The sequence below is a fragment of the Aotus nancymaae genome, unplaced genomic scaffold (genome assembly GCF_030222135.1).
Source record: "Aotus nancymaae isolate 86718 unplaced genomic scaffold, 86718_ANA_hifiasm-v0.15.2.pri h1tg000006l, whole genome shotgun sequence".
NCBI lineage: Eukaryota > Metazoa > Chordata > Mammalia > Primates > Aotidae > Aotus > Aotus nancymaae.
Genome location: NW_026988417.1, coordinates 95,078,187 through 95,103,702, shown reverse-complemented (window position 1 = coordinate 95,103,702; position 25,516 = coordinate 95,078,187). Strand labels below are relative to the sequence as shown.

The following is a 25,516-nucleotide window of genomic DNA, read 5'->3' as shown; positions in this document are numbered from 1 at the left end:
CCGGGCCCATAACTCCAGCTGGTTTTTTTCTGCTCTTGCTGCCTCAAGCCCCACCCTGACAGGCCCCAGCTCTGGGGTCTAGTCCTCAACCCAATTCCGTGAGCAAAACTCACCTGTTAAAGGTGAGTGGCAAAAATCCAGGTAAATCTGGAAGGGGTGGGAGGGGCATGACACACCTTTCTGAGGTTTGAGCCAGTTACAATGAGATGAGTCAACACTGTTAAGGAACTTCCTGCTCTGCTCAAGAGAAAACACTCTCTGACCAAAAAGTAAAATGTTAAATTACTAGGCAAGCATCTTCCTAAGTGTGTTCATAGAAGAAAGTGTGGTTAAAATAATTTCAGAAATAATGAATTGGTCAAATAAAGTTTCCTTTACTCCGGAGCTTCTCAGAGCCTTGAACTGTGTTAATATCGTGAATTCCCCAAGAACTTCCCCAAACTCTCTAAACCGTATCTAGAGATCAATTTAAGCAATTTTTGCAGATACACAGAAATGCTTCAATACCAGAACTGATTTTGGAAAAGCAGAAACAGACTTTCAACGATTGCAAATTTAAAACTCCACTGAATGCTCCAAAAATACCTGACTCAATCGAGTACAGCACTTCAGCATTTTTCCCTTTGTCCTTGTCCAGAGCGGTGACCTGCAACACAACTGAGCCAATGGCTGCCGATTCGTAAACCCGCCCTTTGTAGGAGGAAGCGGTGAACCATGGGGCATGGTCATTCGTGTCACTGACATCGACCACAATCCTTGCAAAGTTGCGTTTTACAGGCACATCTTGATCTCGTACCTGAAAGAATCAACACGTTATCAATCCCATTGGTGTTTTCCTTGTAACTAATTAAAAATCACACACTCAAACACACAAAGGCCTCAGGACCACATGCTGGCAGGAGAGCAAGCAGAACGTACCATGACTGTGAGGACATGCTGGTGAATGGCTTCATGATCAAGTTTCTCGGAAGTACAGAGAGAGCCGGTTGCAGGATCAAGACGAAATTTCTTGAGACTCAAGGGGTCTACACTGCTCTGCAGAGTGTAGATTAGCTTGTTTTTCTCATCCTGATCCATAGCACTGATCCGCAAAATTTCTGTCTCTGGCACTGTATCTTCAGGAATAACAACTTCGTATTTTGATGCAGAAAACTGAGGACGATGGTCATTTGTGTCTATTACTTTGATGAATACCTGTAAGGGATGACAAAGGACTCATACAATAGTTCCAATTATGATGTTTTAATACTTAAAGCATCATGAAAAAAGTCATGTACATTGAAAAATATGACACTGTAGCAAAATAAAATACAAATATGAGAAAGGCAACAAAAATCAAGAATCATAAATTTCTTACAACATTTCTCATTGGTATATTACTTATCTGAATATGAGTAAGATAATGATGACCTTTCCAAATTCTTGAAACTAACTCTGGAGACAACATGTGTATACTTTTCACATTTGCCATGCCTTTCTGAAATGAGGCTTAACTTCTCTATGTCTCTACAGAGAAGATATTTGTAGACACTCATGTACAGAAGACTAAGTTCTTAAATCAGATCTGAATCTGCAACTACCAACCTAACGAGGTAAGACAGACAATCCTACTATCTTAATTTCTCATTCTCATCCTTGACATCCCAAGCCCCCGGTCATAGTTTTTTTTTTAACAGGTAAAAAGAAAACATAAGAAATGTATTTAGAAATCACTGTATTCCTGTGATCATAAACCTACATGTATGTAGTAAATACATTGATTCCCTAAAAGCAATTTAAATAGATTGAAAAAATAAACTCTCTAACTATGTCTATATAAAGTAAAACCTTCAGATGAAGAAAAGCAAATGTGAAGAAACTTGGTACTAAGCTAAATTAGAAACAAAACTTTGACAGTAACAGGATTAATTTTCATAATGAAGACGTATGGATATGGCACAGTGGGAATCACTGCCAACTATAAAACATGGTTTAGAGTTTCTGAAGAAGAAAGCTGAGCTTTGTGGGGGCATATGGAACAAAGGGATCTGCTGGTCCAAGTGGCACAGGAGGTCGGAGTCCCAGGAGTGCGCAGACAGAGCTGCGGAACGCACGGTGCAGGCCGTGAACAGAGGCCTTCCGTGAGGGCTACGTCAGTGCTCCACAGAAGACCAAGGCAGCACGGACGTTTGAGTCAGATAAAATGTAACATTACATTCTGGATGAATTCTAAATGCATCCACCAAGCTATGGAAAGGTTTCATGTGAAAGCTATGTAAACCTTTAAAACTACAGATGCCTCACTTTTACAGGTCTGTGATAATCCAGGAGGGATGGCTATAAAGGCAAATACCATAAATTAGATTACACTTTCATTTCCACTATAAATTTTAAAATTACTTTCCCCATGTAGTGGGTACTGGGCAGAGAAGCTTAATCCTGCTCCAAGCTCAACCATTATTAAGCAGAAAAAACTGAAAGTAAAAGCAATTCCACTGAAACATACTGATCGTGCATTTCCATGTCCAACACTGGCCTACATAACACAGGGGTGTGTGAAATCAGCCTGCAACAGTCCCTGCCCTCATGGAGCCACCAGGCTCACCATGCAATGTTCTGCAAATGCAGAACCTAACCATGTCTGGTATATTATTGAGCAAGTTTTTAAGAGTCCAGAGACTGGCTGAGGTGTTCAGAAAGCTCTTGAGAGGGTGGCTGGCAGGTGATCAAGTATGAAGAAGGGCTGCATCAAAGACATGAAGGCGAGCAGTGGAATGGAATATCCTATCCTGCCTTTCAGAGGCTGGAGAGGACTTGGAACTAAGTGGTAATACAGTAAAGGAGCAAGAAGAAGGCAGAATCAAACAGGCAGAGCCTTGACTCTCGAACTGATGTGGGAGAATTACACAGCTGCCTTTGGTCGGAAGAAACTCACTTCCAAGACGAGCGGCAGGGATGAAGGAAGGCGACTGCAAGGTGAACTGACTGCCTGTGGGACAAGAGCCCAACCCAGTGCTCACGTGCAACAACTACGGCTTTCTGAGTGCTTTCTGGGTAACAGGCTCTCAGAACATGGAGAACAAGCGCCCTGAGTGCCACCTCATCAACCTTCCTAGGAACTCCAAGAGGATGATTACCACCAGCCCCACTTTCCAGATGAGAAAATGGGCACACAGAGAGTTACAGCTATTTGCCTGTGGAGACGAGCATAGGAGGTGGAGCCAGGATTCTAACTGAGCGACCTGCTCCAGAGGCCACCACGCTGATCCTCGAGAGAAAGTGGAAGAAGATATGAAAGCAAAGCTGTTTGAATGCAAGAGAAAAAAAGTAAGTTACCAGGAGATACAAGACAAAGCGAAGTGACTGGAATCGATACCGGTCAGTGTCGTAAGCAGCACACGCCAGCCAGGAAAGCCAGAAGAGCCATCTCCACAGGGCGCTGGCAATTCTCACAGCCTCCTGACACATGCCTCTGCTGGAGGTTGCCTGCTTGACCCACCAATGCTCACCTAGACTTTCTCAAACTGGCCTCTGCTGCCCCTGACCTGGATACACAAAACCTGCTGTGTTGATTTTTGAGTGTTGCCTCCATGTCTCAATTCATCCCCGCTGTATCCCACTGCCTCAGCACCCTGCTGATTTCTGTGCTCTACTCCACGCAGCAGCTGCTGCTCGCCCTGCCGGCCCCGCCCAGATTCATATTTCCAGGTTCTCAGCTGAAGAGGAAAAATAATCTAAATACACATCGTTCTCTTTGTCCAACATCTTAACAGGTCAACCTGGGCTCATCGTTCTCCTATAGTCTGAATGCCTTTCTCTGCCAGCAATTAGGACAGCATCAAGATCCTGTGAGGATGGCCCCAAATGAGTTACAGAAGTATAAAGGAGGCAATGAAATGTAAGGTATTTTGTGTCCCCAAGAAAGAAAACTAGAATGTATTTCCTGGGTTTTATAGGAATTTTAGTTGATGTACATCATATTTCATGCTAAACTTTTAACTGCACTAATTAAGAATGCAATTAGTGGGAAGAGGTGCAGTGTTAATTATTCATAGATACATCGTCTTTGGTAATGAGAACACTTGGCACATAGGGCCATTTCCACTGCTTATAAAGCTCCTTTTGTTAGATTTCTGGGTAGTTGATTCTGTGAACAGGTCAACAGTTACACCCCTTAAATCCTTCTCTCGGAATTAGCCTGTTAAGATTTATCACAATTCATGATGCTTTTATTCTCATTCTCCTGATCTAAAATTTTACTACAAGGGCTTACGTTTAAAGAGAGAAAATCAATAGATTCCACTTGTCTCTAGAATGAGAACAGCTACCAACAAAATTGACATTTTAACACCACATTAGAACTTTTACAAGATAATCTCAAAATAACCCCAAAAGCATAGGGTGTACATAGATCAATTTTATAGACACTAAAAATCACAAGCATTTGGAGAAATATTTTTATAAATGGCTTTAAATTATCTACCCACTTATTTTTTTTTTTTGAATGTTGACACCAAGTTTCAATTAAGGAGTCTCCTCCCTTTTATAACTCATTTACAAAAGATTACAGTCTTACAAAGAAAGAGACCTCTGGCATACTTAATTCAGGGTGCAGACAAGGAAGATGATTGAAACCATGAAATCTGGGTGTTAAAGACTTATTCTATCATTATCACAGAATAGTAGGTTGGGAGGGATATAATAACCTTTAATCCAATTTAATCAGGCTTTCTGGTGCAGGTGTGGTCTAAACATCATTTTTTTTTTTTAAAGCATCCTAGATAATTCTGATGGGCAGCCAAGGTTCAGAACCACTGTTCTAACCTAGCCAATACTTTTATTTAGCAAATAAGGATGCCGAGGGCCAGAGGCATGGGACTCTGACCAAGTCAAACATCTGGGATGAGAACAAAGGTCACTGGGCTCCATCATACTTTTCAAGTGAGTAACTAGGTCATCCTACTGTGCTTTCTTTTCACAGGGGCTATACAAGCGTAACATATGGAAATTTTTGGCGTTCAAGTGGAGAAATAAACTGTCAGAAAATCAGAATCCAAATAAGTAATATACATAAGATGTTTAACTTCATTGGTGATCAGGAAAATGCAAAGTAAAAGCTTAATGTGATACTGTTATACACTTAACAGACTGGCAAAAAAATAATAAAAATATGACAGTACCAAGACTCTGGCAAGGATGTGGGACCACAGAAACTACCATATACTACTGGTAATCATGTAAGTCAGTGAACTGCTTTGGAAAACAGTCCTGATTTAATAAAGCTGAAGAAGCACATTTTCTTTTTAATTCGTAAGTTCAGTACCCACTTATTAACTGAAAAGACATCACAGACTATAATTTTTATCTTAAGACTTAAAACAGTATAATCTAACTCCAGATATAGAAACTCAGCAGCATCTTGTTCTCTGACATTTAACTTCTTTGTTCTTCATTTAGGCCACAGTAGGTTATAAACAAGCCCTTAGCTCCAACATCGTAGTGTAAGCTCCAGCAGGGCAAGACTGTTGCCTGTTTTGTTTCTGACTATTCAGCCTGCAGAACAGTGCCTGGTGTGTAACAAATGTGCAACAAATACTTGTTAAATGAATGAATGAACAACACTCTGCTTCCTCCTGAAACCTCACGATGATTATTCTCTCCAGGAGTACTCCTTTTGTACACTTCAAACAGCCCACACGGAGAAGCAAAGAAAATAAGAAAGAAGAGAATTTAAATTTAACTTACAGGATTTTAACACTTAAGTTTGAAATCCCCATAATCTGGCCATCTCAATTATCAGATAGGAACAAATAAAGGTGTTAAAGGAATTAGTAGAACAACTTTATTAGTTATTTTATACAGCCTTCTTTAAGGCAACAGAGGGGAATCCAAAAAAAGTGATTTAGAGGATTCATCATTTTAGCCAGTTTTACGGAAAATGACTTAATTCATTCTCAACAGTGATGTACTTTACATTAATATAGTTTAAAATGAGTATAAAATTAGATGTTTATGGTATAACAACATTGGTTTGGTTTTCGAAGTCTTCTTTCAAAATTCTCAAAACTGCTTAATTATATGCAAAACCTAAATTGGGGATCTGCAATTAACTTTCTTTCCCTAAATATAAATTCTTAGTGTGCATGTGCGTAAATTATACAAACATAGGAACTTCTGATTTTAGAAGCTCACAGGGCAGAATCCACTGCTCATACTGCCTGTGGACCCAAGTCAGAATGTTATCTCAATCCTCCTCTGACAAGAGCATCATTAGCCATTCAGTTACCTGAGTAAGGATAGCGGTGGTTCCATCAGTAGCTTCGACTGTGAGGTTATAGTTTGACTTCTGTTCTGCATCAAGAGGTTTGGCAACAATGATGGTCCCAGTCCCCTTGTCCACATCAAAGTGACTGTCATAATTGCCACCTAGTTTAAATTAGGACAAAAAAAGTAAAAGGTCACAGGATGACAGTCTGTAGTTTATTTGGTAGCTTTCTAATACTTAATGGCACTGAGAAAAACTTCTAATATACTAGCAAAGAGCTTCTAAGGTGAAGCATCTTGAAAGAGAAGAGAAGAGTGGCCAATTACAAAGACAATGCTTGTTAAGGCAAGAGACCACCTGACAGAAAGCAAGAAAAGCAACTGAAAACAAAGACGTTGCTAATACTGCCAGTGAGTTACCTTCAATTTGCTTTTTCAGGGGTTCTGAATTTCTCCTCAATTTGTATCTCAGTAGCAATATGAACCATCATTGGCCATTTAAAAGTTTACTTACTAACAAAACTTTCTGACACTTTGAGCAAATTGCCCTAACAAAGTAGCTATTAAAAATCAGTGTTCACTCCGGAAAAAAAATAGTGGTCATTAACTTCAATTAGTCCTGGCTACTGTAAACTACCTGAGAAGAATTTCTTTTCTCATTTTTGACAAACACAAAGCTTAATGAAATGAGCTATCCTACTGATATCATCCAAATGCATCTTCAATTGTGTTTTTGACAAAACTCTTTTGAAAAATCCATTGACCTTGAGATATGAAATGAAATGGGATGAAAACAGAGGTTTAATGTCATAATGAAATTCAACTAAATCTAACCAAGAAACAAAACACACACAACGTCTTAAGTGCAACCTAAAACCATGGAGCTAGGTAAGCATTACGTTGTCAACACACTGGCAAGTGGGACGGGTGACCATGCGCACACTATGAAAAAGAACAGCAATGGAGGATAGTCACTGGAAATAAAAAAAGTTAAAAGAAAAACAAGGCTTTTATTTTAGATCTCATAATCTGAGGCAAATTATGTGATCTCAGCAGATACCTTCTGCTGTACAGTTCGGGTCACAAGTCATCTGAAAGATGTAAAAAACTTCTCTAGCAAGTGTGTCTCCTGGCACAGCCAAAAAGAAGCAAGCACGCATGGAAAGCAAGCACAGAATAAGAGCAATCAATCAAACCAGGTCCAAGCACAGCAAGGTTACACAGTGAGGTCAGGTACTGCACAGCGGCAGCCTGTTGATCTGGAAATGCGACAAAAGTTAACAGAAAGCAAACAAACGATTTGGATTAGAGTTAACTATGAAAATTGTCTCTTTTCCCCCTTCCCTTAAAACTATGCTGTAATGGTTTCATAGGCGTTGATGACATCAATTTCATACAATCACCAAACCGGAAAAACAGCCTGACTCGCCCAGTGGTCTGGGTCCATCAGCTGCAACTTTTAGGAGCTTGGAGGTAACATAACTAAGGGGCAGATGAGGAAAAATGGACATAAAGTCCCCCCCTAGATAGAATGAATCGCAACAGATACTCCTGTTCGTAAATATCTTTGCAACTGATATGCAAGGAAACAATAAAAAAAAAATCAAAGATGCCAAAGTCTAATGTGAAATTTAAAAAATATGTTGAATACAGTATTACACTCAATGTTTTATCTAAACTACATGACAAATAAAAAGAAGAAATGGCTTTAACATGTAAACTTTATTGGAGGAGGAAATAATCTAATGAATCCTTCTTCCTATTGAAAATGAGGTAAATAAAACTAAAAACTCATAACTGGTCCCATAACTTTAAATGTATACAAATAAAATTTTGTAAGCTTATTCCTTATTAAATAGTCACATGTGAGAGTCACACAGGCGTACTTTAAATGTTCCAATTATATTCACTAAAAATAATAATAGGCCATAGGTTGTGTACCAATAATTAAACATTAAGAAACTGTGCTTTTGGACCAAAACATTCAGGGTTTTGTCTGTAACGCTGTGGTGTACTTTCTAAAAACTTTATTTTTATATTAGTAACTTGGTAGAATAGAGCACCTATTTGAAACAAGTTTAATATATGCTGTATGTTGTAAAAAATTTTGCAATCAAAATATTATAATTTAAAGCAAATTATCCACTTGTTGATCTTATTCCCAATTTTAAATCCTGAAATGTGCACAAAACTCATCAAACCGTATGCAGGTTCTCCTCAGCGTAACCCTTAAGGACAATGAAAACGAGGAGGAATGCTTACCAGTGATGTCAAACCAAAGAGGTATGCCAGGAGGCTCAACAGATATTACTCCAATCATGTGAGCAACGGGGTCACTTTCCATCACAGTAAAGGTAAAAAATGATTCTTCAAATGAAATGGGCTCCGGGGATGGTTTGGGCTTGGAGATCCATTCAATATGGAGCCTGGTGGTTGATGACTTTTGAGGGCGACCATTGTCAACTGCCTTAATCTATAAAATACGGCCAGAGGGGATTAAAAACAGCAAATCAGAAATTACGGGCCAGAAATGAAGGAAGCACAGACTGGTTTGGTCTTAAACTGAGCCGATTTCAGACATTTAACATTTGTATACTGCGTTCTGAATGCCTGATAAAAGAACAACCCTTTCATGACCACATTCAACAAAAACAATAAGCACCCTGAGGGACAACCGAAAAGGAAAAACAAACCCACACTTTCCAAACGTGATCCATCGCACTGCCTGACGGGGTGGTTAGGCCACAAACACTTTCGCCGTTTACGAAAAAGAAATAAAGTTATTAGAGGAGAAATACAAAATGAGGTTTACAGTCACCACAAACAGGAAATCATAAGACTACAATCTTAACTCACTGAAAGAATATCATATTCTCCAGCTGCTGAGAACTTCTTGGACGAAACCACTCCAGTTTTCGGTTCAATAAAAAATTTGCCGTGCTCATTCCCGTCTTCGATGCTGTAGGAGATTTCTGCGTTGGGGCCTTCGTCTTTGTCGGTGGCTATGACGCGATAGATGGGCTCTCGTCTGGCATTTCTCTCTCGGTCTGGCTTCTCCCGCTCAGGGAGTCTGATTTTATAGAACTTTTGCAGAAACTGAGGTTTGTTGTCATTTTCATCAAGGATTTTCACTATTATTCTGGCAACAGTTGATTTGGGGGGACTACCGTTGTCTGTCACAGTAACCTGTATTTTTAAAGTTAACAGATTAACATTTTAAGACATCCTATATAAAAACTGAGCGCTTCTTCCTACTGCTACTCAGCAGGTGTGTAAAGCTCTACACTTTGCACAGCGTGAGGACACACACACACCACCTCCTCATTCCAACAACAGCCTCAAGGAGGTGAGGCCTCCCATCTCTACAGGGAGAGTCAGGGAGCCAGCACGGATAAGAAAGAAACAGCCGCGCCCTCGCACCCCTTCCTGACCAAGCAGGCTCTCCCCTTGCACTACTCTAACTGGAAAGTGAACCTCACCCACATGCTAAGCTACTAAAAACTTAGTACCTTTAGGCCACAGAAGAGACACAGGAAGATTCTGCTTTACACATTTAAAAAGTCTTCTTAAAAACAATATATACGCTACATACTTAAAAATAAAATTTCCATACATCACATTAAAAATGTTAAACTCATCAATAACAAATGCTAAGCTGTCGTTTTAAAGTACATGTTAAATAAACAGTACACATTTTAATACTAGTAATCACCATTTTATTGTGGCTGCTTTCCTCTACAGACGTTTTATAGGAGAGTGGACATAAACATTTAAATTTAACACCAACTTACTAAATAAGACTTTCAGTAAAATGAAGGTAATATAACTTTCATTTTAAGTAAACTATCCATATATTCTTATATTCTATTTAGGAAAAAATATCAGAGCGTCTTGAGGACCGCACTGATGACTGTTTCTACATTCCTAAGAGACCATTTCACCCTTAAATCCAGTGTTCATGTTTACATCAATGGGTAGATTAAATGCGATGACATTAGTAATACTTACTCTCCCCTCATCCACACCCCCACCTCCTTCCAAATTAATTACCAAAACACTAAAAACGTTAAAGTAGACTGAAGCCTGGCAGTCGTAAAGCCTGTTGTTTATTAAAGTGTGACTACATCCTCATGGCGCTTATCACAAGTATTTCAGTAGATGTCCTTCTTTACATTATTTACCCTCCTAAGCTTTTTCAAAATAAAACAAACCAAGCTTTACTATCTTAAACTCTCAAAACATTTCCTTTTCATCAGTTTGCATATGAACTTTAGAAAAACAGGAAAGAAAAATACGAGCAAGCACTACGTTTTTTTTAGTATTCATCACCAAATTGTTCCTAACTTTGGGTTCAAGATCAGTAGCTAGTCACAGCTTTCAACATGTACTACCTTCAAGACAGCCAGATCAATGCCAGCACTGGTTCTCAAATACACCACCCCAAAAGGGCCCTACTGAAAAATACACAAGATACGAACATTGAAGGGAAAACTTCTCATCAATGTCTAAATATTACTTTCAAAGTGCTATATATCTGGTATCTGCTTCCACCTAGCCTTTGATATTCACTAAGAAAAGAGGCCTCTGGAGTAAGGTATGCAATTAATGTGACATTTGCAAGGAACGGAGTAAAATGTCAATTGAACTACTGCTTTCCTATTTTGCCATCTGTTTATTTTTGTCAGTGACAGCATTCACCCCTTCTGTCAATCCTTGTAGTGACAGAATGAAAATTCAAAACTCTGCTCTAGCATAAAGAAAATGAATTCAAGGGAACTACATACCCTATGAACTAAAAACTCAGATGTAATATGGGAAGAAATTCCTAATGGGGAACGCACTGTGGCTGTGAAACCACCTTTTCTAGAGGGTATTCTCAATTCATGCACACAGGCATACACGCACTGCACAGCTATGAAAACGATTGACTGACCAAGTTAAGAAAATTTGGCCAAGGATAAAACAAAATGAAGCAGGCAGCATTATAAACAGCAATATAAAAAGAGGATTTCAAAAATGACAGTTTAGAATTTTGTCCCTTATACTGTTAGAAAAGAGCCCTGATAATTAAACAAAAGCAAGTGGCCTTTCGAGTCTGCCTTTGATAATGAACACCAGCTTCCACACGGGACATAGGGGTGTCTCTAGTCCCGCTCCACGGGCTGCCCGTCTCTTGGCCGCTTCCTGATGGCACGCCCCGTGATCTCATCAATCTATGTTGACATTACACGCCACCTCCCCTCTCCAAATTACACAGTCTTTTTCTGCAATGTTATTAACTATTAATTAGCCAAAACCCAGGTGACCAATAAATGATAAGAAGCTGTGGGTTTTTTTAAGGACCAGAAGGCATTTTAAATTACCCATGAGAATGAGAAGCCTTATTAGAACTTTCTAGAAGAGCACATCTGAGACTTCAATCTACTTGTACTTTTGAGGCATTTAAGAAGCACAAACTAAATAATTTACAGTTTAAAATGCAAAAATAATGCAACTGTTTAAGAGCAAAAAAAACTGAATCTGGAAACAGTTACCTCTAGTTAAAAAGGTTGAACTAGAACTACAAATACCAACATAAGTATATCTCAAAAACATAATACTAAAGGGAAAACAAGATGTATACAGAAAAGCATCACTTATGGAAATGCAGATGAATTCCAAATGACACTGTCCAAGTTATGTTTGCTCCCTGTGTGTGTGCATGAGCATAAAGTGCAAAGACGTGAATGGAGCCCGTGACAGTGGCTGTGTATTCTGGGAATGGCGCTGGGGGTAAAGGGAACACGAGCTATATTCGTTAACAATTTCTTTATATTCCTTTTTTCCTAATAACCAGTAAATAATAATACAACAAAATATTAACAGCTAAGAATACCAGTTAATGGGAACAAGATTATTCTTTCCCATGATACTTACAACTATGAATCTTTAAGTATTAAAGATAAAAAAAATACTTACCTCTAATATGTGTTCATCTTGCTGCTCTCGGTCTAGCTTCCTTGATGTAGTTGTGATGAGACCTGTAAAATGATAGCAGTTCATTAATCCTCACAAAATAAGGTCCATTACAAAATACTGCAATAAAAACCACACTCTTGCAAATTTCTTCTCAAGGGAAAAAAGAGAGATTACTAAAGAAATATAATTTCCAGGTATGGTTATTTTATCTACAAACAACAATATACTTTATATTTTCTCACTTTCATGACTCATAAACATATTGCATAAATGATAAATATTAAGACAGTGGAAAAACCCAAATCAGTTACAGTTTCTATTTGTTAGTAGTGTCAATATACATTTTGTCAGAAAAGATTTTTTTAAAGTGAGATGAAGTTATCCAGGATTTCAATCTCATCCATCTCCTTTAACTGTTCAAGAGACAATGGAGAGTTGACAGAAACAACTTCTATATTTAAAAAGGGCCATTGAAAATAGCTCTAATTTATTACCTTTTGACTTATCCACTCTCATAAATAAAAAACTGTTATAAAAAGTAATAAAAAAATAAAAATCAAAAAACAAAAACAAGAAAAAGAAAAAAAAGGCCGGGCGCGGTGGCTCACGCCTGTAATCCTAGCACTTTGGGAGGCAGGTGGGTGGATCACCTGAGGTCAGGAGTTCAAGACCAGTCTGGCCATCATGGTGAAACCCCGTCTTTGAAAAAAAAAAAAGAAAAGAAATAAAAAGAAAAAGTAACACAATTTTCTGAGTAATCTTGCTCATTTAATTTCCCATGAAAGAAAATAAATGATTCTCAAAGAAATTCCATATTCTTACAAAAAAATTTTTTTTTCCTATCCAACTAGAGTATCTATATGAGTTTTGACCTCTCTTGAGAACTTTAATAACTGCTAAACTGTCAGCATATGCTGGAACCCAAAGGCAATTATAATTTATAAAATATATTCTTGTGCTTCACCAAACATACAAACGACATTCCCCTAACCACTAAAATGCTGTCCCCAGTCCATGTTGATGGCGGACAGGTGCATGCAGGAGGATGCACCTCTGGCCTTAAAATCAGGTGGGGCCTGCGTGACAGGACAACTGCCAGGGCCACATATTCTCCTGCCAGAGCTGCAGTTTTTTCCCATAGGGAAATACTTCAAATAATTCACGTTTAAGAATAGACTTTATTAATCTAATTGATTTTCTCCTATAATCTTAACTAATTTCACAGAACTACCAATTAAGGGCTATTCAAAATGTTTCTCTGCAGTTGTAAGGGAAAGGTTTGTGTTTTCACTTAATTCAAAGGTTTCTTTCTTCCTTAAGTAGTTAGTAAGAATCTCAATCAACATTATTTTCCTCACAGTTCAATGAAACAGTGTTCTCTTTTCAACAAAAACAACAGAAGACTATATCACAGCTCCACACTGGGGTTTTCCCAAACCATACTTGCAGATTTAAAGGGGCTCAAGGAAAATGCTTCACACTGCTTAAGTGTGTAAAAATGATCTTAAATGTGTCACAAGCTTAATTTTCATTAGTCAAAAACCTTTTAAGTTAATCCCTTTTTCCCCCTATCAAAAATGTACCACCCTCCCGTAACTGTGGTTTTAAATAGTTCAGGAACAACAAGAAGTCACTTGATCAGCCCTATCTAATTATTGTGATGTGTCCACCAAGAAGTTGTGATAAATGGCAGTATCACATGGAACAGTAGCTAGACACGTTCACTGCAAAATAATCTTCTATAGAGTACATAATTACTCACCAACAGCACTGCACAAATAGCTGTGAGCAAATACAATTCCCCACTTTACAATTTACTTACAGCACACAAGAAGGCTAACAAAAGCCTATGTCCACACTACCAATTCCATGTTAAAAGGCTGGGCATGGTGGCTCACACCTGCAATCCCAGAACTTTGGGAGCCCGAGGTGAGTGGATCACCTCAGGTCAGGAGTTCCAGACCTGCCTGGCCAACATGGAACCCTGTCTCTACTAAAAACACAAAAAATTAGTTGGGCATGGTGGCAGGCACCTGTAATTCCAGCTACTCAGGAGGCTGAGGCAGGGTAATTGCTTGAAACTGGGAGGAGGAGGAGGTTGCTGTGAGCTGAGATTGTGCCACTGCACTCAGCCTGAGCAACAGAGCAAGACTCCATCTCAAAAAACAAAAATCCACATAAAGCCAAAAGGGTACCTGAGCACCTCCTTCCTTCCTGGGTATGAAATTATCTATCTGCATGTTCTATACGCCTCAAATTAATTCTCTTCCATTAACTCAAATTAATTCCATCCCAATGCAATGAGCAGTAATGCCCCTTTCTTTCCATTTCAGCCTGACTGCCCTGTGTCATTGCCTCACCTCTCAGTTTAAAGGGAAGCGGGTTAAACTCACAGCGAGGCTGGTGTGGGTTCCTGCTGCTGGATTCTCCAACTCCTAATATTCCTTCTATCATAATATTACTCCACAGTATTAAAGCCCCTCATTTAAAAATAAGTCTTCTTTCCTATCCTGAAAACCCGTGAGGGCAGAGACGGATGTTCTTGTACACCTTGCTCACGCAGCTCTCTCTCTCTCTTATCCTCAAGAAACACTTAAATGTGTGAACATGTGAATTTCTTAAAACTATGAAAGACCATAATTAAAAATATGTGCTGGAGTAAGAGAGATACATAAACTACTTTACACCTAGAAATGATATAAATTCATAGCTCGTAAGTGTGAGCTTATGAGAAGACGTTAGTACATATTTCTAGACAGGGTGTGCAGGTGCTGTGACGTGTGGTCAGGTGCCAGCAGCACCCTCAGGTACTGAGAAGCACAGGTCTGAAGTGCAGGAAGGGAGTCGTGGGCACACAGACAGGTCTGACTCGGATCACAGGCACAGGAGGGAACCGCGGGCACACAGACAGGTGTGACTTGGACCACAGGCACAGGAGGGAGTCGCGGGCACACAAACAGGTGTGACTCGGACCACAGGCAAAGGAGGGAGTCGCGGGCACACAGACAGGTGTGACTCGGACCACAGGCACAGGAGGGAGTCACGGGCACACAGACAGGTGTGACTCGGACCACAGGCACAGGAGGGAGTCACGGGCACACAGACAGGTGTGACTCGGACCACAGGCACAGGAGGGAGCCGCGGGCACACAGACAGGTGTGACTCGGACCACAGGCACAGGAGGGAGTCGCGGGCACACAGACAGGTGTGACTCGGACCACAGGCACAGGAGGGAGCCGCGGGCACACAGACAGGTGTGACTCGGACCACAGGCACAGGAGGGAGCCACGGTCACACAGACAGGTGTGACTCGGACCACAGGCACAGGAGGGAGCCGCGGGCACACAGACAGGTGTGACTCGGACCACAGGCACAGGAGGGAGCCGCGGGCACACAGACAGGTGTGACTCGGACCACAGGCACAGGAGGGAGTCGCGGGCACACAGACAGGTGTGACTCGGACCACAGGCACAGGAGGGAGTCGCGGGCACACAGACAGGTGTGACTCGGACCACAGGCACAGGAGGGAGTCACGGGCACACAGACAGGTGTGACTCGGACCACAGGCACAGGAGGGAGCCGCGGGCACACAGACAGGTGTGACTCGGACCACAGGCACAGGAGGGAGTCGCGGGCACACAGACAGGTGTGACTCGGACCACAGGCACAGGAGGGAGTCGCGGGCACACAGACAGGTGTGACTCGGACCACAGGCACAGGAGGGAGCCGCGGGCACACAGACAGGTGTGACTCGGACCACAGGCACAGGAGGGAGTCGCGGGCACACAGACAGGTGTGACTCGGACCGCAGGCACAGGAGGGAGTCGCGGGCACACAGACAGGTGTGACTCGGACCGCAGGCACAGGAGGGAGTCGCGGGCACACAGACAGGTGTGACTCGGACCGCAGGCACAGGAGGGAGCCGCGGGCACACAGACAGGTGTGACTCGGACCGCAGGCACAGGAGGGAGTCGCGGGCACACAGACAGGTGTGACTCGGACCATAGGCACAGGAGGGAGTCGCGGGCACACAGACAGGTGTGACTCAGACCACAGGCACAGGAGTGAGTATGAAACTAAAAAGAACAGTAGGTCTATAAAAAAGGTAAAGAAAATAGCAGGCCAGCCTTCAGCCCAGGAAGCCATCTGCTGAAGAGAAGCCTGGTGTCCCAGAAGCCAAAGGCAAGGATTTTAAGGAGGACATCCTTTGGAGAAGCCTGGAAGGAAAGAGAAAGTGAGGCAGGAAGCAGACCAGAAGTATTTCCTTTATGAAGAGAAAATTGTCTCACGTGCAACTGTAAACAAGAGAGAAGAGGAAGATCTAGACCTCCACTAACAAATCGTCACCATGAGCCTCCTGAGGCCAGAGAAATCTAAATTAATTAAAATTCAGTAAGGTTTACACTTCAGCTTCTCAATCACACTAAGCCAAATTTCCAGGGTACAACAGCCCCGGGGGCCGGTGAGGACAGCAAGGAGCAAGGCAGCCGCAGAACGCGCTCCCCGCCAGCAGGAAGCTCTGCCGGCCAGCAGCGGCTACACAGGAGACAACCCACAAAGCAAGGTCCTGCAAGAAACCCTGCAAGGTGGGTTTACTTTCCTGCAGAGAACACGTTAAGATAGAAACAAATAACAGCAACAACAAAAAAACTTTCTTTCTACATTCACAACATTCTTAGCAAAAAGAATCTTAGCAAGGCTGCGACGGTGCTTTCCCCTAACACCATCTGCAGAGAGAGGCTGTGCACGAATGTCCTTTGGGGAGGCACCAGGCGGTGCACCCACTCTGCAAAGGGGTAAAATTAGGGCTCCTCATGGGATTTTCAGACAAAATGAACACAGAAAACAGAATTTCCTAATGAAGCAATGAAATACTGGGCATTTGGGGTGTCTTTCAGAGGTGAACTTTACCTTACAGCCATCAACCACACTGAGTGCTTAACCCCCTACCCGAACCCCCTGCCCTCTGGCCACGTGAAGCCATCTACTGAATGTGTTCTGTGTTCATGTTCATTCACGCCTCTGTGTACATCTCACTCCTGCTCATCATCACCCCACCCTGCCCTCCTGAAACACCCACTTCAAACACAATTCCAAAGTACCACCGTCCCATATACCCACTACATGTTATTAACCTAGCAGGTACGAAGTGTCCTAATAAGTATATCCACTTCTTTCATTTTTGACATCTGTGCTCATCTGTAATATTTTTTTGCCAAATCCCAGTAAGATATATACTTAGAAGAAACTGGGCCAGGCACGGTGGGTCACATCTATAATCCCAACACTTTGGGAGGCCAAGGTGGGCAGATCACCTGAGGTCAGGAGTTCGAGACCAGCCTGTCCAATATGACAAAACTCTGTCTCTACTAAAAATACAAAAATTAGCCAGGCGTGGTGGCGTGTGCCTATAGTCCCAGCTACTTGGGGAGGCTGAGGCAGGAAATCACTTGAACCCAGAGGCAGAGGTTACAGTGAGCTGAGATCGCACCACTGCACTCCAGCCTGGGCAACAGAGCAAGACTCCATCTCTAAAAAAAAAGAAAAAAGAAACTACAGAACTTCGGAACGAGAGAGAAACCTTTAAGATTATCAAGTTCAAAGAGAAGTTACACTTTTCCAGGGCCACTAGCAAGTCACTAACAAAGCCAGGAGTAGGATTTAGTTCTCCTGAGGCTCAGATGAGCATTTTTTTCCTCCCCATCACACCTAACTGCATAATATGCTGCATTATAGTATTTCAACTCTCCATGAACTCTGAACTGTGACTTTCACAAATTGTAAGGAAAAAAAAAGGAATGATTCAGATTAGTCATGTAATAGGTCCGAAGCAACAAGTCAGGAGACGAAAGAGGAGGCAAAGGCAGAAAAATGTATATGCAGTTGCTTTCTTTTCTAACTGTGTTTTATCTTCCTCTTCTGCAAGCGCTGATAAATTAAAAAGAGAAAGGAAGAAAAACTAGAAATGTTTCTTTCCTTGATCCAGAAAAACATTGCATTCTGTATAATAAAACTATGATAAATGTAGGTGGGCTGAGAGCAGCCACAGTGTATTCTCACCAACGAGCAGCTACCAGTTCACCCCATAAATGTATGCACGACGAAGGAAGCACACTTTACTGCACTTGATAAACATCATTAAAAAACCAGTCATGGCCTTTCAACGCCACTTTAGACATTTAGAGATGAGTTCATCTAGAACAGAGAGAATGTCAGATCAGCTATAATGCTTCAGTATAAAATTGTACTCTGTGACATTTCTTACAAATCAATACCAAAACCATCTCCAAACGTCTCCAAATTCAAGAGATAAAGTAGACTTTGCAAAGTAGCGTGACATAAAAGTGAACATCGAGGGACCAGTAGGGCAATACAGTCATGTGAGATGGTCCACACGGCTGGAGCGATCTGTGCCTTCGGTCATCTGTGTGGTACTGTGCACTCAGAAAGTGGAGATAAGACGGTCTTGTTTGCAAGAAACCAGGATGGAGGCTAGAAGCTGGCAAAGACTACTTTACATGTGAGAAACAGTAAGACAGACTAGAGCATAGGGTGCAGACAAAAATCACAGTGCAGGAGCCACACACAGAAAACAGGAAGCAGGAAGGAAAGGCTCTTGCCAGCAACTCTGTGTTGGAGGAAAGTGTGGACATGGCTGGATGAGAAGACATTTGTGCTGCTCCAGCACACAATCCACCCACCATCGCCCGACACGTGAGTGAGGCCACCGAGGACACGCCAGCCAGCAGCCAAGCCTGGGCAAGAGCACAACTACCCTAATTTAGCAGAACCCTAAATTCGGACAGTTATTTCAAGCCACTCAAGTTTGACAGCCTGTTAGCCAAGGTATTATGCTTTAATATATTATTTTATTACATATATATATTAACCTCTCTAAGCCTATAAAAAACTGAGATATCTCCACATATGTATGTGTATATCTTCACATACGTATATGTAAATATGAGAAGGTATCTCCATTTTTACAGGCTTAGAGAGATTAAGTTGCTTACTCAATGTTATTTAGCAAAGTATTGAAGTTGGAAATTCAATAAATCTAGTTAGTCTACATTAAAAGTGAATGAAACCTGGAAGGGACTGGAGACTTTGGTTCTGTAAAAAATAATTTCAACATCAGCACTGTGGATAAAAATAGATGACATAATCCCAGCACTTTGGGAGGCTGAGGCAGGTGAATCACTTGAGGCCAGGACTTGGGAGACCAGCCTGGTCAACATGGAGAAACCCCATCTCTACTAAAAATTCAAAAATTAGCGGGGTGTGGTGGCGCACACTCATCATCCCAGCTAGTTGGGAGGCTGAGTCACAAGACTCACTCGAATCTGGGAAGTGGAGGTTGCAGTGAGCTGACAGCAAGCCACTGCAATTGAGCCTAAGCGACAAAATGAGTCTCAAAAATAAATAAACAAGAAAGATGGCAGCTAGAGAAGGAAAAAAAATAGGATTTCTGAATAGGACTCAGGTCCAACTGCAATGAGAGAGCAAGCACTTGCAATCCATAGTAAGGGTCACCGACGACCCCACACTGTAAAAAGGCAGGGTCCCGGGTCTACAGGAAGGAAGGTCCGCAGCCCTGTGTTCACCTCACCCAGCAGGAAATTCACTTGGAACCACTTTTTAATTACTCTATTAGAGCATAAGCAGAGGAAGGGAAAAGATCAAGGGAAAAAAGTAGAAGTCTGGTCGCCTGATACTTCCTTTTACTCTGGTTGTTTTCTTCTAACCCCTACCGACGATTTCGGCTTGTCCACTCTTTTATTTTACAATAATTCATGAACCACAGCCATGAACATTCTAGAAAAGCACTGTCCAACAGAAATGTCTGTGATGATTTGTGTGTTCTATAATTTACACTGTCCAATATGGTAGCACCTGGCCACATGTGGCCACTATGTGCTTGAAATGTGGCTAATGTCACTGAAGAGCTCAATTTTAAATAATTTAAACAGTCACCAATTATATCTGATCCTTTATAGCATCTCCAATTTCAAATGTTGTCTGTCAAAAGTAAAAACTTTAACATCTGCAATATTCAAAATATTTTTCTATGGTTAAAATTTGAAGCAAAAATATTTACCTAAACCCAAATTTTTATAGACATCTGTCTTAATCCTACATGGCAAAAAGAAAGTAAAAGTTTCCCAGATTTTGACTGTGTTGATGCCGCCCTGCCACGTTCCTGCCCACCTTTCCCTGCTGTGAGTCTCCAGTGGGCTCAGCTGGCAACGAAGAGGCCTGCGTTAGACCTGCTGGTTCATAGCTTCACCCGAACACGTAACAATCGAGGGCTCTGTGCTTAGCTGTGACTTGGAGAATCATTACTAGTTTGTTTTGTTTTGTTTTTGCTAAGCACTAAAAGTGAATAAATTAAATCTCTGTTCATAAACAGTAATGACGTTACAATGTTTACTATCTCAGTCACCCACTTTTCAGTTTGCACTGTTATTCAACTTCTCGGAATGCTGTTCCCAAATATGTCACCATGAGAGACATACACGAAAGCCTACGACAAGGCTCTCGGCCTCAAAGGCATACAATTTATTTAAGGAAACGGCTCCCACATGTAAAAGGCAGAGGTGAGTATCAAACTATTCTCTCATAGTTCGCTTTTTAGCCAACACTAATTTCGTGCTTCCTAAGACCCAGCTCTGGGCTAAGCATTGTATATACATCACTCTCACTGGATACTCACAGCAACCATATAAGGGAGCTACTAATATACTGTCTTTATTTTTACAATATCTGAGGTTTAGAAGGTAAAATCATAGCCAGCCAAAGGCAAAGCTGAGATGTGACTCCAGGTCTGTTTGATTCTAGAGTCCAAGCTCTTAATTCACAGACAACTCTAAATGTATATATCATATTTAATATGTACAATGATTATACAACAAAGTTATTCAGTGAATGAAGATCCAGGACTTTCCCATTTTCCTCTGGGATTAGAATGTTCTCTCTGCCAAGCCCAGCTCCTTTTGCAGGATGGAGTCCTCTGGGCACCATCGCTTCCTCACAATGTTTGATTAATCACAGCACTATTTTGATGAACCCTTGACTACAGGCATACACTCTAGGTACATACCATTTTCCCTCAATGATTTCTCTGAAACACTTTCACATATTCCACTCTGTTCTAAGTTTAAGAACTGTAATCATAGTATATTTGGTGGGTAAGGAAGTGTCTAGTTTAAGTTTTAGGGGTCTTGAGTGTAATTTCTTCAGGCGTTGCTACTACCAGGAACTGGAAGTTAGATTTCTGCCCTTCATTACTGACTGTGGCAGGGACTGCTCCCAGGGACATTCAGTGTGCTTTAAGAATCAGCAACTTTAAGGTCAACGACAATAAAACACCTGTAATACACTCATGGGCAGATTGTGAAACTTACACTGCTCGGGTAACTTTCAGACAGAGTACCACAAAAACCAGCAAGGCAAGGTGCTGGTATGAGACATGCATATGTGTGTACAGATGTAACCTGTACACATACACACACTCCTGTGCATAATAGCTGTGACATGTTAAACCATGAAATATTACTTCTGGCTACTCCTGGGAAACAGAACAGGTGGCTGGGGAGAAAGAGGAGAGAGGAAGAGAACTACTAATGAGCACACTACTTAAATAAATTTAAACATTAAAACATTTTAAAGCTCAGAATGAAAGAATATAGAAATACTTTTGTTGGCTGAAAACTAGACTTAGGCTGGAAAATCTCAAATAAATTATTTTTAAGCCTTAAATATATATAAATATATGGCCATGTATATAAAAAATCAGAACATCTTAGAAATATTATAGTGAGGTATCCTATGCAACTTTTTCTAATGTTTTTGAGTTGGAACAAATTTTGAATGAAATGGATCATGCATGCTAAAGTATCCTCTTACCATAAAAACGAAGTCTGCTAAAGCCAGAGGGTCTTTCACGATGCTCTAGCCCAAATCCTGTACCTTAAACATGAGGAAATGAGGTCTAGGAATGTGAAATAAATTCCTGAAGGTCGGAGTCAGCAGAAGAGTGGAAACCAGAGTGGAGCTCCCACCGAGGAAAGTGTTTAGAAGTATCTACTGCTCAAGCCTTTTCCATCAAGGGTCTGCACTGGAATCACACGGTACGCATGCCACAGCCCCCTTCTTCCTGCCCCATGCCAGGGCCACCAAATCACACTCTCCACCCACGAGGACCCAGCCTGTACAATCTCATAAAGGTTTCCGGGTGATTCCATCCCATGCTGACCTTCTCAGTACAAGTGCTAAAAGAAGGTGAAAAAAATTCACCGGTAGTTTAACAGCTTTGTTTTCAGTCATTACAATAATTACTACTGGACATATTCTGGAACAAAGCATATTATCTATTTCTTTAAAATACTATTTGAGATACAGAGAAATACAACAGGACTATGGACATATGAGAAATACACGGTATTTCTCCAGTATAGTTCTTAAGTACCATAAGAACCATGATTAATGTTGCAAAAAACGCAACGAAGCGGCCAGAAGGGCCCACCTGAAGATTCCAACTGTTCTTCAACTGCTTACTAAGTCCTAAAACATCGCCAGAATCTTCCTGACAAGTCTGCAACTACTGAGCAAATCATTAAAGCCTGTGAGAACATAAGTTAAATGAAATGTAGTCTTTCCAACATAAAAAAAATAGTAAGACTCTAAATGGCTATAGGAATTTCCATTTAACAGCAAATTTTCCGTCTTTTTGGAAATGCCTTTGTGGTGGATTGAGTGGTGGCTCCTGACCTAAAGGTATGTATGTATGCCCCCGGGACCTGGGAAGGTGAACTGCTTTGGCTAAGCACCTCTGAAGATGTAATTAAGAACTTCAAGATGAGACCACCTGGGATTTATGGTGCACCCTAAATTCAATAGTAAGAGTCTTTTTAAGAGAAAGGCAGAGGGAGATTTGAGTCAGAGACCCAGGGAAGAACGCCACCTGATGAGAGCAGTGGAGACTGGAATGTAACTGTCACAAGCCAGCAGGTGCCTGCAGACTAGGAGGAGCAAGGATGGGTCCTCCCCTAGCGCCTTCAGAGGGAGCGCGGCCCTCACAGCACCTGGAATTCAAACTTCTGGCCCCTAGAACTGTGAGAGAACACACCTCTGTTGTTTGAATTTGTGCTAAGTAGCCTTAGGGAAATATACCTTTTTGAAAAATTAATAGCTTTATTGAGGTATAACTGATACATAAAAAACTACATATATTTAATGTATACAATTTGATGAGTTTGAATATACATATTAATACATCTCTTTATTTGAATAGCAAATAAAAGTACTGAAAAAAATATTTTCTAAAAGATAAGAATTGGGTAACACTGGCAAACAATTCCATAATTCAGAGATAGCCAGTTTTATTACTTTCTGTAATAAGTCAGGTCCAAAGCTGATTTGGGATGAAACAAAAAATCCCAAGTTAAGCCATGTTTTCCCTCAGAAGAAAGAGAAAGCAGGATGCCTCGGCTCTGGAATGAGACTTCCTCGACATCTCTGGCTCAGAACCACAACTGAGCTAAGTCTTTTGTTTTTAGTTGTGAATATATAAAATATGACACAAACTGTATATCAGTTCTATCTGAGTATATTATTTCTCATTTTCTTTCCCCTCCATAATAGAAGAAAAATTCCCTAAATATTTATTAACTCTATTCGTAATTATAAATTCTATCTTAACGCCTGTAACACACAAAGTTCCAACTATAAAGCTGTTTCCACTAAGGACCAAGACAGAACAGACTCTTTGATTCTGAGTAAAGCAAAATAGCCTCTCTGTCCTCAAGAGTTCATTTCACCAGCACTATGGGTCTCAGGGTACAATGATTAATCACTTTTTTTTTTTCCAAAACTAATTTACCTAATGTTATCTTGAGTCAGATAAACTTACCTGTGCTCACCCTGCATTTGTCCAAACTGTCCTATTTTAACCATACCTTTTGCTTCTCTTATACAGAAGCTAAGAAAGAACAGTAAAAAGGCCTAACACCAGGAAAAATTAACATAAAGTACATAAATAAGGAAGATATGAGCAGTCGGAGGTTTAAGTAAAAGTGCTTTAGAACTTTATAGGGCATGTCGGGCTCCTTAAAGTGTTTTTAAATGTCTGTGGCTCAGTGTTGAAAGAGCTTGCTCTGAGTTAGGTAAGCGACTGAAGAACCACAGGCACCAACCAGACGCATGGAAAACAAAGAGGGCAACACAATTTGACATTAGTTTGATTTTCTTTTTTTTTTTTTTCAGACGGAGTCTCGCTCTGTCACCCTGGCTGGAGTGCAGTGGCGCAATTTTGGCTTGCTGCAACCTCCACCACCCGGTTCAAGCAATTCTCCTGCCTCAGCCTCCCGAGTAGCTGGGATTACAGGTGCCTGCCACCATGCCCGGTTAATGTTTGTATTTTTAGTAGAGACGGGGTTTCACCATGTTGGTCAGGCTGGTCTTGAACTCCTGACCTTGTGATCCGCCCGCCTCGGCCTCCCTAAGTGCTGGGATTACAGGGGTGAGCCACCGCGCCCGGCCCATTATGGCCCATTATTTTGATTTTAAAAATGAAGTATTAAAGTAAAACAAAGCACCATGAGATACAGAAATAACAGACTGCAACTGTGGAACTCCAGGAAGCACCTGACTGTCCCTCTGTAAACACGTCATCCATGGGACACTGCAGTCTACAGATCTGTACCCAACCTGCTTAAATAAAATGAAATTGACCCCAGAACAAGGCTGTGTATGGCGACTCAGAGATCGCGGTACAGTCCTGAGAGGACACAGGCAGGAATGGACAAGTGGGCAGGCAGTGGGCTGTGCAGTGGGCAGGCAGAAGGCACAGGTAAGCCGGGAGGGACAGAAACTACACTGAGGCCAGCGTTTATCTGCTTGAACGGCTACAACTCCTCTTCCAATGGGTGAAAGGGAAAACCCTTCAAATGTGGCTGCTTTTAAAGATCTCTCATTACTATCATGCCTGGTTCTGTGGTGGATACAATAATGAACAAGGGTGGTCCTGGGCCATGAGGACCTGAGCCAACACTGGATCCCCCCGAAACACAGACCAGAGGACCAGCAGGGAGGCATGGCGTCCTCTGCTCCCGCAAAACACAGACTGCTCCACTGGCCATGAGCAAACGTACAACTTTTCCTTCACTTGTCACTCAGCATCCAGCTCCTGAGAGCTCTAGACTGTGAGCTTGGAGATCCTCGGCTGCTCTGTGCTGTCTTTATTTAGGTGGCGTTCTAAGGCCGCATTTCACTACAGCCTCTGCGCGCTCTTTCGTCGGCTGTGGCCATCTGAGCA

The 25,516-nt window shown here is 41.4% G+C and overlaps 1 protein-coding gene across 3 annotated transcripts in view; it reads right to left on the bottom strand.

Moving 5' to 3' along the window:
- FAT1 (FAT atypical cadherin 1) overlaps positions 1-25,516 on the bottom strand; it is a 143,237-nt gene that overhangs the window by 42,300 nt on the left and 75,421 nt on the right. For all 3 annotated transcript variants that reach the window (XM_012452810.2, XM_064369577.1, XM_064369576.1), the window contains 6 exons: positions 12,202-12,263; positions 9,100-9,429; positions 8,506-8,716; positions 6,266-6,405; positions 919-1,194; positions 586-796 (listed from right to left, as the gene is read on the bottom strand). In XM_012452810.2, the coding sequence (XP_012308233.2) occupies positions 586-796; positions 919-1,194; positions 6,266-6,405; positions 8,506-8,716; positions 9,100-9,429; positions 12,202-12,263 (1,230 nt within the window). The remainder of the gene's footprint in view (positions 1-585; positions 797-918; positions 1,195-6,265; positions 6,406-8,505; positions 8,717-9,099; positions 9,430-12,201; positions 12,264-25,516) is intronic.